This window comes from Melanostigma gelatinosum, assembly GCF_949748355.1.
Source record: "Melanostigma gelatinosum genome assembly, chromosome: 4".
NCBI lineage: Eukaryota > Metazoa > Chordata > Actinopteri > Perciformes > Zoarcidae > Melanostigma > Melanostigma gelatinosum.
The window spans coordinates 25,961,450-25,981,125 of NC_136637.1; the positions used below are offsets into that span (position 1 = coordinate 25,961,450).

The window sequence follows — 19,676 nt, forward strand, 5'->3', positions numbered from 1 at the left end:
AATTCAAAAACAAATTGCAAAAAGCTTAATAATTCAAAAAGTTTAAAGATTACAAATATAGTTACAGTATATAGTATATACTATATACTATACAGTATATAGTACATAATATAGTACAAATATAGTATAGTTGTTGGAATGCTTAACAGCATTCCAACAACTATACTCACATACACTGTATTGCACGGGCAATGGGAATACTGATAATCATTCCTGCTATCATAACCATCACGATACAGGATGTTAGCCTGCTGGAGATTGCATTTTATCATCACAAAACACTAAAATCGGAAGTGTGCAAATCCAGAACGTGTAGCGGCATTGAATGCAAATCATACGCTATTGAGCCTTTGCATTGCCGTGAGGGTAGAGCGGGGCGACCTGCTAATATGTAAAACAGCGGGATCAACCTCCTGCAGCTCATGGTCTTCTTCGGCTCCGTAACAAAATGCAAATGAGAGGTGCAAGCGGTGGGAGGGAGGTGAGCGATGCAGATGAAAGGGGCAGCGAGCATGTCAGAGTGCCAATCACGGAAGTGCTCTTGTTGCCCTCCGGCCATCGCTGACCTTCTGACCCTGGCCATGGCCTAAATGTCAGAGGTCACCAACCAGGGTCAGTGAGGACCACTGCAAGACCCTGGCCAGAGATGCATCGCCATGGCAACACTCCGCTCACTTCAGAGGAGGATAAATGTGTGTGTGGGGGGCTTGTTTTGCATTCTGTATGCACACGGAAACACACCTATGCACACATACCAGGTTGAGCCACATATGTTTTTTGTTGTTGTTTTGTCCCCCCAATTGGTTTCCAGTGAACTGAACTCCACATTCATCACTTGGCCTGCTCTAGAGGCCATATTTTATCTGCTAAGATGGCTGCACCACCCTGCCATTCCGCTCTATTATAGGGGTCATAAGAAATAATATCTTTTTGGAAATGATTCGTGTTAATGAAAAATAACATCAGCGAATACTGACATTTCAAATGTAGACTAAAGTGCACAAATTATAAATAATGTCGTGCTTAATTAGCACGCCCCCCGCATCCTACATATCATATTTTAAACACGACTAACTGACTATGGGTTAAATAAAAAAAGAAGAAAAAAACTTTGCCACGTCCACTTATGCTCGAAATAGTGCTGGAGGTATTTGCTTGCACCTTGCGTCATCTAGTGGCCGCATCTTGCCGCTTCCTCGGCGCTGCTGCTCGGCTCCTCGGCGCGGTGAAAGAGGGGGGGGGGGGGGGGGAAACCCACTAGTCTGCTTTTGTCTTCGGGGAGCTCCGGTCGATGCCTCGTCCCACCATATGTCTGATCGCAGCTGCCAATCAACAGGTCAACGCGACCCCGGGGAGGCAGACACTGGTGGGGAGAGATCAAACAGTGGACCTCGGGGATGACAGATGCAGATGGAAAGAAAAGGCAATAAAACATTGCTTCAAAGATGGCAACGGTGCACTAGGAGGCAAATTATTGTTAACAGTAATCTAAGGCTATTGTTCATGGTGGGACACAACCAGAAAATACCAGCTGGTTTTGATTCAACTATGGCGCTTCCTAAGCCTTAAATACTACTTACTTCTATGCAATCATGCTTTATAATAGACTTGCAATTTGGACTCCTCGAGGCTTTGGGCACATTGAGAGTTATTCACACACCCAGTTGCAGTTGCACCACGATGAAACGTAGCCTGTTTCTGAGGGGAAACGGCAGATTAGGTGAATCAAGTCAGACCAATGGCAATTTGTCTGACTTGCATTTTTTTAAACATGGTTAATTACTTTATACTGTCTACTTCATATATTTTTGGAACAGTCTTTTTAATCATTGGACATAAATGCCATGGGTTTACATGTTTGCTTTTTATTATCAAACCTAATAATATTGATAATAGTTTACAGAATACAAAACGGCCATAATGTTTTTTAAATACTCTTTTTACAACTTACCTAAAATAAACCGCAGCAATCTCAGTCAAACTAAATCAAAATGAAAGAATAATATGGATATAAATTTGTGCTGGGCAACAATACTGAACACCTGATTGGTTATACTTCTGAATTCAAAAAACATTGTTGCAACTAAGACATTATTAATCAAAGATGATTTATTAACATTGGGTGTGCTATAGAGCTCTGCAGCTCTAACTGTTCATTGGACTGAAGTCAGGTCTCAATGTCGTCGAGTTAAAAGTGAGCTTGGAGGCATGCGAACAAAGTATTTTAATATTTGGACCCTACCCCAGATGTGGAATTATGACCATTAAATGTTCCTGTCATCATCATTCATTCTTAAATGAATTTCCTGAATAATTCAGGAGGCCATTTTCAAGGAGTTACGGCTGTACAATTATCTCAAGTTATTTATATAGCTGTAATTTGTATAAGTGTAACCAGCCAGAGTCACTGACTAACAGCTAATACATTTGATATCATAATCATGAAGACAAAAGTAGAGATACATTGTCTACAGTGCTGCTAATTAAATATATTTACACAAAAATGAGCTACAAATTGAAAACCAACATTTTCCCTTTTCCTGTTCATCTCTTTGATCTATCTGCAGGTTCAGGCTTCATCCTGTGTGAACTGTTGTATGTCGAGGCCACAGTCAAATCAATGAGATACATGTAAGCTAAAGGGAATCAGCTTTGGAATGCTGCTGTAAATGTGTTGTATTAAAACACAGCCAGAATGTTTCATCGCCATCTCAGCAGGACTGATCTACTTACCTCACTCTCTGCTAATCAGGAACAAATCTTTGTGCCTTAATCTACGGCCCCCTGCACCCCTCCGCCCATCCATTAGATTAACAAAATGACATGCACATATGAACACAAAGAGACAAACATGCACACACACACACAAACACAGCTCATGACCTCAATCTCTTTCTCCTATAAGGTGGTTAATTACAATTTTGTGTGAGTGTGTTGCACATCAGTGATTGTATTTGAAGTATTTTAGCAGGAAATACATGACCAAAATAGCTCTTTAAGGTAAATGTATTAAGGTTGCTGATATATTATTTAAAATATGAACCCAAAAAAATACAAATACCCCATCATTTATCAAGCTTCACACTGATTTTATTATTTGGACGATTGTGTGTGTGTGTAACTGCAAGAGCTTTAGGAGTTGTATGTGTGTGAATTGTAAACTCTTGTACATGGGCATTTGTTTGCGTGTGTGTGTGTGTGTGTGTGTGTGTGTGTGTGCGTGTGTGTGTGTGTGTGTGTGTGTGTGTGTCTGTGTGTGTGCGTGTATGTGTGTGTGTGTGTGTGTGTGTACAGCAAACATATGCAACCAAATTAAAGCCTTAAAGCTGGTGAATTGAAGAGGATTTGATGCAGAGAGCAATTCATGGGAATTCAGCAAATTAGGTCTCCAATTAGCTGCCGACATTGAAGAGGAAGATTTGGTGGACAAAAATTAATTAGATGGATTTGTCATTGTTCTAATGAGCATTGCCAGAAAATATCTGCTGTGAATAACTCCTTCTCTCTCTCTCTCTCTCTCTCTCTCTCTCTCTCTCTCTCTCTCTCTCTCTCTCTCTCTCTCTCTCTCTCTCTCTCTCTCTCTCTCTCTCTCTCTCTCTCGAGCTTCATCCTTCTGACATATTGTTTGTCGGTCTAGGGTCTAATTTCATGTCAAATATTGCCTTATTCAAATATTCAATAATTTGCAAATAGGAAGCCCACATGCGCCGAGACAAACAAACTTCAGAAAAGTCAATGTATGACCTAATCCTCTTAGGCTGGAGCAGTGTGGATGTAAATGCCAACCTTTGCAAGTCAGAGAGGAATTTCACTATTGACGTGAGAGCCAGACAGGTAAAAATTGACTTTGTTCTTATTATGGCAGTATTTAGGTATTTTGGAGTCATCTTATCACTGAAGTGTTCCTGCTTTAGAGACAATTCCAGTTATTATTTATAGGGTGTCCCTTAATGATACGTGGCTTTTGTTATATATATATTTTGAAACTGACTTTGTATATGTTTCATTATTTCAGAAGCTGTATGTGTTCGCCCGACTGGTTCTTCATCTAAACAGAGAGTCCCTAAAAAAGCCCTCCCACCTCTCTTCAATAAATCAGCGTCCCCTCCCCTCCCTCTCTCCCTGCCTCCTTCCCTTTCCTCTGCTTCCTTCATCCCTGACCTCCCGTTGTCCCCCTCTTTCTGCAGCAGCGGTTATGGATTACACTGTGTGATAAACTTCCTATTTCTTGAAACTATTGGGGATTGCTCAGATTATCTGGCCTCATATCCTTGGGAGTCGGCTTTGGAAAGCCCGGTTTTAGTCTCTTAAGGCCGAAGATTTTGCATCCCGACAGCTTTGACTAATTAGCATTTAACACCGGGAGGTATTTTAGCAATGGGCTCACTTTTAGTGCTACTCGCAGACAAGTGCACATACACACACACACACACACACACACACACACACACACACACACACACACACACACACACACACACACACACACACACACACATGAATCACAACTGAGGCAGCTGAGTCAAAACATCACAAGGTGTTGAATTAAATATGATTTAATGAGATGATAACAAAACATTATGGGTTTTTCTTATTCTAAAAACATTCAGAATACAAATGAAAGAAGTTCGAAACAAGTCATTGAATACCCTAAAATCATGTTAGTTTGCAGAATATAATGTAACATTGTCCACTTCAATTCCAACATCATGTATTCATTAGCAAATAAGACTCTAAAATTTCTCTTTTACCCAACAGTAATTCAGGGTTAAACTGGTCACTCTTAGGGTACAGAGGCATGAAGGCTCGGGTGGAACCTCACTTGTGGCTGCATGCTGGACCAGGGCCAGTAGAGTCTGGGAGACAAGTAGGACAGAGGGAGTGTTTGGGCTTGAGGGCAGCACCAGTAGGTCGTTCTGTGGGGGGAGCTCAGGGAGGAAAAGGGGAGCTGTCCTGCCACCCTGCGTACTCTCCGCCGTGCCCTCCGACACTGGTAGTCCCCGTTGGAAAAGTCCTGGTAGTTGGTTGGGTGAATCGCCCAGAAGTGGCCTTTACCGTTGTCACTGCGGCCTGCTTTGATGAAGCAATCATTCAGGGACAAGTTGTGCCGCACGCTGTTCCCCCAGTTTTTATCCTGTTGGAACAAGTAAAAACAAAAGATTAGGCCAAGAATAAAACCTGAAACGGTAAGTAAGAGTTAAACAATGGGTGCCCCCAATTGAAAATGAACATAGGTGGCGGTTAAGTATCACTGATCCTCGTCAGGATGTCACCTTGTCCTGTTGTTGGCAGGATGCGAGATAGCGTGTCAAGAACGTATGTGATCGCAGCAAGACACAACACCCTCGGTTACCTTTTTAGCACGTCAAACCAGTGATCAACTATAATCCACCAAGCTCCATCCAATCTGTTGTTGCACCTGGTAAAGGCAGAGGCGGTTCGCAACCTAGCAACAGGATTACTTTATTTGTGAATTTGCCTACAAGAAGATCATCTAGTGTCCCCGCAAGCACCTAATTGCCGAACCACTTAGACAGATTACCTGTGCCAAGTAGGTCGCTTCGCTCGGGAAAAATGGCGGCCGGGTTATTTTTCAGCAACCGAATGAAACACGTGGAAGACTTTGGGAAAACACGAACTCCTGTTATCTCTCCCGTGATCATCTTACTGATAGCTGTGACGAGTTAACAAAGTAAAGCAGCGTGATTCTTTTTTAAATAGTCGTACGTGTGTAGCTAAAGTATGTTTGTCTCCCGCGGCATGGTTTTTACCTCCCATTATCCCCCAGTTTGACTTTCTGAATTGCCCCTGAACTATTGTGGTCTTGCCAGTAATTAACACAACGTGAACATACCTTACTCTTGAAGAAAGGGTAGTGGTCCATGATCCACTGGTAGATGTCACATAGCAGCAGTTTCTTTTGCTCTGACGCCAGGATCGCCTTGGAGATGAGTGCGATGTACGACTGGTTGGGTTTGTCCGCAGACTTCTCCGGACTGCTGCCGGTAGATGTGGTGGTGGTCACTTCCTCCTCCCCCTCCTCTTCTTTGACTTTCCTTTCTTCAGTCTCTGTCTCTGACCTCTGCCGCTGCTTCTCCTGTATCTCAGAGCGAATCCCCACCTCTTCGGGTTTAGGATTCTGATGATTTAGCAGGTTGTTCACCGTCTGCTCTGCTGCACGACTTCCTGTCGCTTCTTCTTTTGTACCTTTGACTCCTTTATTGAACAGAAGGTAGTCAATAGTGAAGCGAAGTCCCAGCCTTTCTCTGCCGCCGGTGCGGCTGCTTCTGTCCTCCATTGTCATCTCTGAATTGAGACTCATTACGGAGGTTTAATCGGCTCCAAACTGACTGTTGAATAAATATCAGGTGATAAATGAAAAGTCTCCCAAAAGTCCTTCTTTTGTGCCTGAGTGTCACAGCATGACAATTTTCTTGCAAAGTGCAGGACCCTTTCATAAACTGAACGCCTCAATGCCCCTCGCTTCGCTGAAGTCTTACTGTTGACAAGATCACATAAAAAGATGAGCCTCTCAACTGTTGTTAACGTTGACGTGCTCACAAGCGACACAATCTCAACCTGTGGAAATGACGTCAGTCTACAAGACTAAATACAGCTACTTTGTTTCGCAACACAGTTTAATTAAATGTTTTCGCCTCTCTGACAAACCTCACGACAAAGAACACTTTCTCAATATCCAACAGCCTTTTTGCTCCTTGATCGAAGAGTTGTGCTTCACGGTTGTGAAGGTGTCTCTATTTATATGACTGTGAATTCATCCCTCACAGAAAGGGGTAAAGAAGGCACAGGGGAGGTCCAGGTAGGGGGTCTCAATTCAGGCGGATTATTTTTATTAACCGAAGCAAATCTTTGGAATTACGGGAGATTAAACACTCAAGATTTAGCAAGACATGGTGTGCAGAGGATGGATGCTTTACCATCAAAGGCCTTTTAGATACCCGTGTTATCCTGTTAAAGTTGTTTTGTCTATGGGGATGCTGTCCAAAGAATTACTTCAATTACCATAGAGCAGTAATTAATGGGTCAAGTTGAATGTTTTGGAGACAAAACACATCTATTCCGGTCTCCTTCTCTGGAAAGAGCACAAATATACTCTGAAGACACGAGGTAACAGCACAGTAAAACGCATGACTGAAAAATCCATGTTTTTGACATAACATGTTTTGTATTTGTGTGACCTTTATTCCAATTCTACCCATTATTCTAAAATAGACTTATTTATTGTTAGCCATTGGAAATGTTTTTTTCACATAAAAAAACAACAGAATATACAAGTAATATGGTTGTGAGTGAGTTAAATATAATTTCAGATAACTCTCAGTGATCAAAACTGAAATGCCTCTTACGCTACTTCTTTGTATTGTATAATATTGTAATGTTCAATTGTTCAATGCATATTTTACTAACTAACTGTGGTTTATTTTTCAGAAAGTACGCTACATTTCAGATATTGACTCGCGCTCTCTAATCGTGTGTTCGGAATACTGACTTTAGCCATCTGTTTAATGTTCAATTCAACGTTACCTCTGAAATTGTATCATTTGTGCTGTGATTGTGATGATGTTTCAATGTCAACGATAAATTTATGCCACACTTTTATGTTCAGGGTTGTAGCTGAAATGCAGCAGACTTGTTTATGCTGTTTATGCTATGATACACAGGTCAAACATCCTGTGTATTGTACTTTTGAATGTTGCAATGAATTGTGTTTTTTAATCTTTACACTCAGTTAATAATATCTGCATTTTTACAATGAAGAGAATCAAGAGTCTTTAAGTGTTTTGACCAAGTAAGAGGTTTGATAAAGCACCTAATCCCCCTTGAAACGTGGTGCCATTCAACCACTTTGTGTAATTTGCCTTTAAGTTATCCTTAAGTAAGACCAATGTCATACAAACTATTTAAAATGTTTTCATCATAGAATACACTTTCTCTATCTGCTTCTTGTAGCGCTGCAGTGAAACTGTGTCACACTTTCAGTGTGTGAAATATTTAAATTCAAAGTCCTGTAATACAGTTACAGTGTTGCATGGCAAATTATCAATGTCCATTATTTCAATGTTTTGTATCTGTAAAGTCTGTGGTATCTGAAACAAATAAAGGTTTAAAAGTGTCTGTGTGCATTCGTTTATAGGCCACTGATGGACTTGTTAATGGTGCAGTTGTAGAGATTGAAATCTTCCAACGATAAAATATAAATGTTGTCCTTCACAATTTCCCCTCAGCCGTCATCACATCAGAGCAGATAACAGTAACAGTATACTATCTGTACCTACTTCGTTTGGTGTTTTTTGTGAGGGGATGAATTAAATGAGGTCAAATCATGGACCATATTGCCCTCTTCTGTTTAAATAAAGGAACATGTTATAGCCTACATACACAGCAGAGAGAACCATTCTGCCGTTACATTGGCAAGCTGTTGTGTTGTGATTAGCTTAATTATCAACTTCTATGCAAAATGATGTCCTATTAATTCAAAAATATGGACCAATATAAATATGTGTTGTAGAGAACAAAAATATCAGTTAGGTCTGTATTTGTGAACTAAATTTAGGAATGTGTTTGAAAATAGCTAAATAGTACATTTCCTATATCTTATATATTTTATTCATAAATCTTAATCGTAGATAACCTTTTCCTTGAAGCACCATGGTGGCAAAATCAGCTGTCCTTTAGAACGCACCGTATTGTTTTGTTGATGTTTCGCATCCAAAGTAAAGCTAAAACAAAACGAACCATGTTATTACATGATACTGCAACTCCTTCAATTGATTTTTGTGTTTCCATGAGGCTATTCTTTGCCCCTCATATGAGGAGCTTCTGGAAAATCCGGGCTGGATCCCCAGAGGGAGTATAAATGTGTCAACAGCATACTTGTTTCCATTTTGCTAAAAGCCTGACACCACATGGTATTTGAGCTTTGGACAGGGTATGGCGGGTCTATACTTTGACGTGAAAGTGTATTTCATCAGTTACTCATTTGTATTCAATCATGAATATACCTCAGACAAAGCATTAACTACATATCTCACGGCCGGTCACAAAGCCTGTAACGGAGTCTTTTGTTCGGACGGGATTTGGACAGACCATGCGACCTGATCCACTTGACACCCCATGCTTTACAACCACGTTGAATCTAAACCATTTCCAATACACACGTTCCCAATATCTCGATACTATAAAACTGAACTATCAAGGGTATCAAAATGTTTTTACACGTGGTATCATTGATGGACACTAAGGCCTAATTTGGAAATGAGACCTGTCTCTTAGTGTTTTTTAAAAAGTTGCACTGTAACTTTAAAACATCTAGGTCCCGCCCATTTTGTCTATAGATCTTCGGGCTCTGGTCGCATCCGCTCTGTGATTGGCTGAGGCTGCCCATCCGTCAAAGCAAGGTCTGCGTTTCATTGGTGAAAGACTTGCCGTCGTCTCTGGCTCTCGCGGTACTGCTGCACGAAGATGGCGGCCGAACTGGTGGAAGCGATGGCAAGTAGAGCTCTGCTAGCTTTGATTTGACGGGAGAATGGCGCGGGAGAGGGGTTTGAAACTCAGCCTAGTCAAGGGGAAACTGGGGGCTTTGTATAGATGTAGTTACGAGTCTGTACTCTTAGAAATGTGGCGTATTACAGTCACGACTCAACGAACTAGCTTGTGTTGCTAACATAGCTAGCATGCTAGGTAATGTTAACTAATGCAAGTGCGTTGGTTTAGCTAGCATCACGCTGGCTCTAAAGGAAGACACCGATAATGAATGATGGGGACCATAAAAAAACACTTGGGGGTTTGCTGAAAGCATGCTTCCCGGCGCGGTACTATTCGATGTTATTTGGCTCATTATGATGTCTCTCTGTAGTTAGCCGGTTAGTTTATGAAGCTGTGCACCTGTCAAAATGTCCAGTAGCCATGATTGAATACCGACAGCCCAGTCTGTGGAGAAGCTAGCCAGCCGATTAGCGCAGCCTATATTGTTCAAGTGATCCTGATAAAATGGCAACTTTACTGTCTTTCATGGCTGCTTTTTTTTTGCCCTACACGTCCAGCAGAAGCCTAATGGACAGCTGCGATATTGTGTAAATTTAATCTTAGACACAGCAAATTGTGCAACTGGTGCCCAACTCAACAATGTCACACAAAGCTAAAAGCTTGAAACGTTACAGGCTCAGGTTTTTCTAGTAACAACAACAGTCCGTGTTGTGTTCATTGCTCATTCAAAGAGAAAACATCTGTGCTTATTACAGTTTGATTGTTGCTGCTACACAAATGGATACAAATAAGATGTAACGGGGAATACCTGGTAATCATGGCGTCCATCAGTTATTAACTATATTTTAAGTAAAGTTTTGCAGACGTTAATATTACATCTAAGGTGTATTCCACCTCATGGGACAACAGACTCTGGTATACATGTAAACATTGTGCAAGCTAAACTATACCTGTGTCTTTAAAAAACAAAAAATGAATAAAGATCTAAACTATAGGTTTTAAGATGTATGTACTTAAACTAAACGTGGTTCAAGGTAGTCGTGCCTTTTGCTTTTCAGGACCTTGTTGTCTGTAGTTTCTGTGTAGTTTCTGTGTGCCTAACATGTAATGCTGTGACATGCAGAGGTGCAGTAATACATTTTAACTGCTGCTGCAGTGCAGTTTGTTTAATGGTAACTCAATTTCTTTAAGAACGGTAATATTGCAAGTGGTCAGAATAAGGAGGTGACTTTTTCTATATCTGACTTATGGTTAAATTGCTGTAGGATTAAAGTGACTAAGGACAGAAGCTAATTTTAGAAAGAATTAAATAGTGTGATACACCGTTATGTCATGTTAAATGCTGCATATTGTAAATATTTGTGTGGCGCCAGTCGTGGGCATCCTCTGTTGATACTGAGTACTGAGCCGATACCAGTGTTTAATTAATAAGCCGTGTGCCTCACTGTGTGGAAGTGACTGGCATCATTCTTTTATGTCAAGAAAATAAATTTGGTCAAAACCGAAATGGGAATCAAAATTCCAGTGTGTAATGTATCCGGTATACAAACAGAATTTAATTCAACAGATCTGCCCTATTGTCAGCGATACTTGATCCAGCTATTTAAGTCAAAATTGTTCCGATATCATTACCGGTGCATCCCTACAATTCACAGAATATTAACACGGAGATACTGGGATGTATTTTCCACCCTGGGTTATGTAGTTAGACAGTGCTTTTCCCTCCCAGCAAGTTATACCTTTTAGAAAATCAGACTAAATATCTTCAGAAAAACTTCAACATGAAATGCTTGAAAAGTCAGAGAAGCTTGGTTTTGCATTATGATCAAGTATCGAAACCCCTTGGATTTGTCATGACTTTCAATATGACTCTGGACTTAAATTCATGGCATTGTCACCCAAACCTTCCCCGTTTACAGACGTCATTGTCCCAGTATTGTGTTTCTCATGTCTTTTGTCTTGTCCTCCCTTTAGAACATGGTCAAAAGTTTCCGGGTCTCAGACCTGCAGACGCTGCTGGCCTCAATGGGCCGCAGCAAAAGTGGGCTGAAACAGGACCTGGTGGGGCGAGCACTGAGGCTAGTGCAGACTGAATACAGCCCGGAGCTTCTGAAGAATGTCAGGCAGCTCTACGAGTCGCGCTTCCCCAAAACATCTGGCTGGCTTGCGGCGCGGCGTCCAGATGGCGTCCCAGTCGCCTACTCATCCCTCAGCTCCTCCCCCACGGCCACCTCTCAGGGCGCAGACTACCTCAACGGCATTTCCAAACCGATCCCCACACCTACAGCAGAGGTCAAGCTGGTGCCACTGCCCTTTTACCAAACTTTGGAGACACTGTTGTTACCAACAGAGCTAAGTGAGTGTATATTGCTTGATTTTTCTGTATCCTCGTATTTAAATAATTCCTTTCATAGGAATGTTCTGTCTACATACTGTGCTGTGGTTGTGATGGATTCTCTCGAAACATATTTACAGATGCCCAGAACAATGAGAAACTGCAGGACAGTCAATGCATATTTGAATTAACACCAAACCAAGCAGACCAGATCAGAAATGCAAGGTAAGGAAATCCAAACCTTCTCCGATCTGAATTTTTAACAACAGCTTTATTTACAAACTCTGTAACTAATGCTCAAATCTATTTGTGACCTTTTTTTACTCTCAAAGTGAGCTTCGTCCAGGAATGAGATCAATCCAAGTGGCTCTGAGGTAAGTTCCCACTAGAACCCATTTAAACATATTTTGATATCCTTAATGTATCAATATCCTATTTCAATATCTGACTGTGCTGTTCATCAGAATTTCTCTCACAAATGATCAAGGGAAAAAATGGCATTTGAATTTCCCCTTTAATCTACTTTAACATTGGAGTATCTGATTAACGTATTTGAAGAATCTGTTTCTGAATTACTCAAAGACTTGACTGATAGCGATTCAGGCATGTTGATTGGTTGAACAGTCAGACATCGTCACGATGCTAAACTTTCTCTCTCGTATTTCTTTGTTGCAGAATCTGTTACACAGACTCCATCGGTGTCCAGGAAGACCAGTATCCTCCCAACATTGCTGTCAAAGTCAACCAGTCGTACTGTCACGTGCCGGTGAGTTCATTTACCTCTCTGAGAGACGAGCCTCACCTTCCGAGTACAAATGTGACTAAAGTTTGGCTATTCCACTGCTCATGGTAAATCATTTCTTCAGTCATCCCTCTAAGCCATTTATTCTTTAATACAGTCAATGAGTCACTATTTTGGGTGTCAATGGCACATTTACTGACTTGTCACAGCCAAACTAGCATCATAATATATGGTAGTGATTCGTCAACCTAATGCAGGTGGATGTTAAATACGGCAAGAATAAATCATGTCCAGGGACAGAAAGTGTTGGGTAGACTGCCTAAAGCCATCAACTCACGAGAAAAACTTCAGCAGGAAATTCCACCGGGCAGTCTCAGTGTTCACGTTTTGCTGGTCACGAGGTGTGTAGTCATCAATCAAACTGGAAAGACAACATTCACTGAAAAGTTCAGTTGAACAGTTGAACCACAGTGAACCACAGTTGACACACAAATAAGGGATTAGTTGTGGTTTTGGCACAAATGGAGGAAAACACTGAAAGAGTGACCGTAATCTAAGGCTCAGCGCTCCTTCTTCAGTTCTGCTCCAACTTCTATTTTAACTATTTGCAATCAAACAGCTTCTTGTCTTTTCACTTTTTAATTTTAGAGCTTCACAGTTTAAAAAGTGACGGCACAACTAACAATCAAGAGCCCAGGCTTTTATACTGTATCTAAGCCCTTCAGAGGGACTTCTGATGTCTGTTATGTCAACACATTACTCAAAACCAATTTGATTAAGATGATCTGTTGGATAATTAACATCATTCTTTGGTATTTGTGTGTGTGTGTTTGTGTGTGTGTGTGTGTTTACAGGGCTATTACCCCTCCAATAAGCCCGGTGTGGAGCCCCGCCGTCCTTGTCGTCCTGTAAACATCACTCCCTGGTTGCATCTCTCCAGTGCCACCAACAGAGTCACCGTCACCTGGGGAAACTTTGGCAAGGTCAGAGTCTGATGCTGAATATTTCACATATTTTGACGTATCTTAGGGTTGTGGTGGTGCACCGATGCAAACTGGGGCAGGCAAGTCTTTCTTCTTGTGTTTCATTGGCCAGTTGTGAATGCTACAAATATATAAAGATAAAGCTCCTGAGGGCAAAATGCTGAACTACTTTTTCTAGCATCTTGATCTAGATAAGCAGCTGCAAGTCTGCTTCTGCTAGCTCCCTCGTCTTTAGAGCTCGTGTGTAAACCAATTAGAGATGAGCAACGTGAAAGTAAACACGGTGAGATACTGGTTTTTGTATTCTGTTCTGGCATGACTGTTTGAACAGTATTGCGACAGCCTCCTTTTTTCTTCAACACAATCAAAACATTCTGTAGTTTTAAACCAACTTCAGCACTTTAGAGGTGTGTTGAGAAATGTTGCTGCTTTAGAGGAAACAAACATTTCTTTTTGGTTTGTTTGAAGTGGAACACAGGATTGATTGCTCAGCTTACATAATAGATGCAACTCTGAATGCCTTTCATGTTTTATGACATAATTACCCTAAAATATATGTGATTTATGGTGCTGTTAGACGCAGCCATCACTGGAATCTTATTCTACAAATAGTATGAAACTATTCACTACCGAGCCTTTATGTAACCGAGATTGAAAACGTTATCTTGGCCTGTCTCATCTCTGTTTGTGTGTATTGTGAGACTGAGCCCCGCAGTTCATAACTGCTGCTGCAGAATGAATTCAGGGGAAACACTGATTAGTGGAGCCGAATCTTTATCGGCAACTCTACAGAACTACCTTTGAATAGACGAGCAAAAAACATAATTTGGATGTTATAAATAAAGTTGACCCATTTGTACATCCCTAAATTCTAAAGTTTGGTTAAAGAGAAAATTTGCCACCTTATTTTCTGGATGTCCAATAAGTCCTGATGGCAAATGTGTTCCAATAAAGTAATTCCCACGTACCTATATTTGCTATATTCACAGAGAAAGCTGAGCCATGCCAGTTGTGCCTACGTGTACCAGGATTCATTGTGCACGTTAACGACGTTACACAAGCTGTCTTTTTAGTCTGATAAACAAACTCACAAAATGAAAAAAGAAAATATTCTTTCAACTAAACTGAAACATACGACGTAGACCTTCTGAAGTCTAGTTTTTCTCTTGTCCTGATCTAAGAGTAGCTTAATATTTCAAACAAACCAAATGAAACTCACCAAACCTGTCTTGGTTTGACTCTCCACTGTTCCAACAATCAGCCACTCTAGTTTGGTTGAATAAATCCTTAATTCACTGAGTCTCTGTGAGCCCGTGCCAGCTGCTCCGTTGCAGCAGCTTCTGAACTCTTTTTCCTTCTTCGGATGCAGACCATTACATTATCAAATTACAGTGACAAAGATCGCACCGCTGGTCTCGGTTGCCTTTTCCAGTTTATCTTCGGGATTCTGAAGAAGGTCTCCAGCACACTTCTGAGTGAGGAGGGAAACTTTCATGCATAGTAACGCAAAACACGGCTCGGTCTCTCCGGGTTCTCGTCTGCGACTGTGACTTTCAGTACAGCAGAATGACTCCGTTTCTGTCAGCATCTGGGGTCAATCTGAGCAAAGGCCCCACCTGACGGTGTTTGCTGTCGGCAGCTCTGGTTCTGGACGGTCCTCCCTGCTGCTGCAGCAGCCTCGAGCTCGGCCTCTCTCAGGTTAATTATCTGAGTCAGCCGAAAACACCGTGAAAATGTTTGAATGGCGTTACGGCCACAGCTACCGAAGCTGAAGTTGCTCTCTGTAGTTCTCCTTGCCGTCTCTGGATGCAGGAAGAACAACAGACTTTGCAGCTGCGACACAGAGAACATCGGCAAAAGCTGCAGGCGTTTGTCACACTACAACCATAACCCCGATACGTAGAGATGAGGTTGAAAATATGCAAACTTTCCTTTTAAGCATGAAGACCTATTTGCACGAAAGCTTAAAACAATTTATTCAATGTACTCCCAGTATCTATTGAATTATAACAAAGATCCCAGAGATAGTGAACATTCTGTAATCAAATTCATTTGCTGTGTTAGGTTTTCCTGAGGTGTGACTTTTTTAAATTCGCCAATATAATATATAAGAAGATCGCTTGCATTAAATAGAGTAATATAATCTGGAGGGTTCCAGATTTGCCTTTGTTCATTTTAGCAGCTGTTTTAAGTCTTAGTCGGTAGACAAAATGCTTTTTTAGTTTTAGTTGCATTGTTGGTCCTCTTTGTCCTTCACAGTTTGAGTGAGTGTTTGAGACAGAAAGAGATTAAAGAGAAGGGGAAAGGTGATGAAAATAGAGAGATTTGGTTAAAAAACAATTTTTTGCCTACATTTTAGTCTCTTATGTTTTGATATGGTCAACGTTGGTGTTTAATGACGTCGGTGCTGTATCATTAGTCATGAACAAAAATGTTGTTAACAAACGTATTTTGTCACGGCTTTAGTTAACACTGGTGTGTTTGCTCTATTCAAGATCGGTTGTCTTTTGAAATGAGTGCTCACAGCCTGCGACTGTGTGTTTTCAGCGGTACTCTGTGGCCGTGTATCTAGTGAGGGTCTTCACTGCAGCCGACCTCTTCAGCCAACTCAAACTCTGCTCCGTGGAGAGTGCAGAACGCTGTCGTGAACGCAGTAAGTGCTGCCTCTTGTACTCTGCCCAAATGTTTAAGATATTTCAAATATACTGTCCGATAAACCGTGATGACACTTCATGATATTGTTATCTACAGTCCAAGACAAACTACGCTTTGACCCAGAGAGTGAAATTGCGACAACGGGCCTCCGGGTGTCTCTCATCTGTCCAGTGAGTATACCTTCATTTTAAGATGTGGAGGGGTCCGACTTCAATGTCCCGCACGTGTTCTGTTTCAGTTGTTCTGCAGTATCAAAGGCCAGTTTCACAAATGTTTTTACTGTGAAACTTGATTACTGTTAACATGCTTCTTCTTCTTCGCTCTCCCTCTTCCCAGCTGGTGAAGATGCGGCTCGGTGTGCCCTGTCGAGTTTTAACTTGCGCCCATCTTCAGTGTTTCGACGCAGTCTTCTTCCTGCAGATGAATGAGAAGAAGCCCACGTGGACCTGCCCCGTCTGTGACAAGCCCGCCCCCTTTGAGCTGCTTACTATTGATGGGTAAGGAGACAGAAGACATGCTCTGACTTGTCCCGCCGCTGCAGCGCCATCTTCCACTCAATACATTCAGAAACTTTACGCTTTAGTGGGTTGAAGCCGGGTTAGGGGAAACGATTCAAGCTGCAGAGATGTTGGGGCAATTTAAGGACTCTTGATGAAAGTTGAATCATGCACCAACCTACTGTGTTTTCACTTTAAAAGCTTTCAATGTTTTTTGCATGGCAGGAGAAGGATTTTACGAGTACCAAGTCTATGCCGAAATTCAAAAAAATGTGACTGTACTTGTTTTTCCACAAGATTAGAGCTTGAGACTAACGGCACAAAATGTCCCCGATGATAACGCTACATTGTGGACAACAGATCCTGTTGACGTTTGCTGTTAGCAGCCGGTTGGCATCACAGTCCAGCTAGACTAAATAACGAAGCTAACGGCTAACGTTCGGAGGTTGTATTGAGTTACATTATGATGCGTTCATTATTAGTATTGGGGCGAAGATACATTACGTCATTAGGATGTGTTCAAGTGTAATCATGTAAAATGTAGTTGTTGGCGAGAAACATGAGGCGAACCTTCAACAACTGACTGGTATTGTGACATCTCAAAAGTGTAGTAGTCGATAGCGATACCAGTCAGTTGTGGAAGGTTTTGTTCTGTCAACAAAGCTGTAGGAACATCATGTTCATCTATAATCAGCCTGCAGGGTTTGTACGAATGAGAACTACATTTGAACTCATCAGAATAGCAGAAATACACAAATGAACCGGCAGTCCATTTAATAAATAAAGAAACATGATAAAATACTTTCATCCACAACCATTTGGGCGTGTAGCAACTTCCACAGGCACTCCCTTACTTTCACAAACACTGAAAGCATTGTCTTACAGTTTGGCTTTGAGTTATATTTGCATTCCATAAATTAAGCCTGCGTGAAAGTCCCTTCTTCAGCTCATCTGTCTGGCGTTCACTTTCAGCAGCCGAGTCTAGTGGCGTGGGGGGAAATCTGTTGAGTGAGGCGACTCTAAACCCCACCGTGTATTTCAGGCTGCTATCAGAGATTCTGAAGGAGACGAGTGAGGACATTGAGGAGCTCGAGTACTTGACCGACGGATCCTGGCGACCCATCAGCGAGGAGAGGGACAGAGAAAGAGAACGCAGCAACACACCAGATTATCCTGTTGTTGATATATGTAAGTGTCGAACCTGGTCAATTCAACCTCTCGTTATCAAATGTCTGGATTTTTAGCTTCCTCGTGTAAATCGTTCCGCGTTCAGTTTTAAAACGGCCTTGATGTGTGCAGGCATTCCTGAGGCAAACGGTCATTCACCGGCCCACAGCAGCACCAGCCTGACGGGCAAGTCCGGAAGCGGTTCTGTGGGGATGTCAGGAGCTGTGGCACCGGGAGGAGGTGCGGTGGTAGATCTGACTCTTGACTCCTCCTCCTCTGAGGAGGAAGGGGGCGGGGCAGGAGGAGACAGCGAGGACACTGAGGACAGCGCCGACAGTCCGACCCCGAAGAGGGGCCGATACAACTACGACAAGGACCTGGTCACTGCCTACTGACCCCACAGCTCTGTCCCCTCGTAGACTGACACAGAGACCGAGAGGCAGGGGGCTTAAAAGGACAGGAACACAGGAATCCACTAGATGCAACGCACCCTTCCTAATGCCCAAACGTCGGAGCCTTTTAGCAGCTCTCTGGTTTGTATCCAGTCAAAACAAACACACTCAAACAAGCACTGTTAAAGCTTCAATCTAGAGGGATTAGGATTCCTCTCTGTACACCACTGGAAGCAACTCTAACTCTTTTTGGCCAACAGTCACCTTGCAGTGAATATCTGTACCGTCCTGCCTCTAACTGAGGAGACTGAATGGATCGTGCACCCCCCCTCTCCTTCCCCCTTCCTCCTCTCTTTTTCCAGACTGGTCCCTCTCTACCACCTCATCTCTCTTTGTATTTGAATTGGAATTACAGGCTCTTTCAGCCACGGGCGTCCGATGTGTGAGTCTTTTGATTTTTTTTTTTGTCACATTTGTGATGAACAGGCAAGTTGAAAATGGAGTCTCCTCATCAGTTTTTGGTAAAAGGTCAAAAACGATGACTGGAGAATTTGGGGGAGGACAAGGCAGAGATATATCTGGAGTGTGATGCAAATTAAAATCTCTCCCGTTGTGTTTATGTCTTTGTTCAGAGTATGAATTCAAAGCTTGAAAGTTTTTTTTCAGTAATTTATCCTTTTATTAATGAAAGGGCAGATCACAGTACTGGCCTCAATGTGTGATGCTTTCCATTTTTATTTTGTCCTTAGCTAAAGAGAACCTACCTCAGTCATACAATCTTAGCAGACTGACCAGAGAGTAGCATAGAAAGAAGTAGAGGACAGAAAAATCTATGCGTCTTTCTGAAGCCAATTTTACACTGGATATTTTGTTTTCCTACATTTTTGTTTTTATTTCTTTTATTCCATCGTCCCGTACAGCTCTGTTCCCTCTGCAGCAACAAGATCTCCGCTAAAGGTTGAGATAGTTTGTGGATAACCAAGCTGAGTGTAGGTGTCAGTGATGGAAGCAGTTGTGGGGGCACTCGGTGAAACATAATTTGCAGTTAAAAGGATTTGTTAGGAGTGATATATCAGCATTGCATATTAACGAAACGCATCAAAACGACTGTGTGGCGGCTGTGCCAAAGTAAATCTGTTTTAAGGATTCACTCACAGGAACATGAGATTTTGATGCCTTTTTTTGTTGTTGAGTGGTGGAGATTGGAGCCTGTTGTTTTTAGGTGAGCTGAACTGGTCAGCAGATCAGACCCCAGTCTGAGAGAAGGGGTTTTATTTCTTTGATGGTTTTCAAGTCTGAGAAATTGGCAGAGAGGCAGAATACAATCTGTGGTGAAGGACAGTTATGGAGCAGGAATCAGAAGTGCTGTCATCCCTTCTTTTCTTTCCCCACATTTTG

At 41.9% G+C, this 19,676-nt stretch overlaps 2 protein-coding genes across 2 annotated transcripts; one reads left to right on the forward strand and one right to left on the reverse strand.

The window, feature by feature from the left end:
- Positions 1 to 4,783: 4,783 nt before the first annotated feature.
- foxq2 (forkhead box Q2) lies at positions 4,784 to 6,322 on the reverse strand (the record flags this gene model as incomplete). The annotated part of the gene is made up of 2 exons (XM_079267266.1): positions 4,784 to 5,134; positions 5,855 to 6,322. The coding sequence occupies 2 exons, from the start codon at positions 6,320 to 6,322 to the stop codon at positions 4,784 to 4,786; spliced, it is 819 nt and encodes a 272-aa protein (XP_079123392.1).
- A 5,188-nt stretch (positions 6,323 to 11,510) lies between these two features.
- On the forward strand, positions 11,511 to 18,897 carry pias4a (protein inhibitor of activated STAT, 4a). The gene is made up of 10 exons (XM_079267756.1): positions 11,511 to 11,863; positions 11,983 to 12,067; positions 12,175 to 12,216; positions 12,518 to 12,608; positions 13,439 to 13,567; positions 16,115 to 16,220; positions 16,319 to 16,392; positions 16,559 to 16,719; positions 17,762 to 17,907; positions 18,019 to 18,897. The coding sequence occupies exons 1-10, from the start codon at positions 11,533 to 11,535 to the stop codon at positions 18,279 to 18,281; spliced, it is 1,428 nt and encodes a 475-aa protein (XP_079123882.1). The 5' UTR covers positions 11,511 to 11,532; the 3' UTR covers positions 18,282 to 18,897.
- The last annotated feature ends 779 nt before the right edge of the window (positions 18,898 to 19,676 follow it).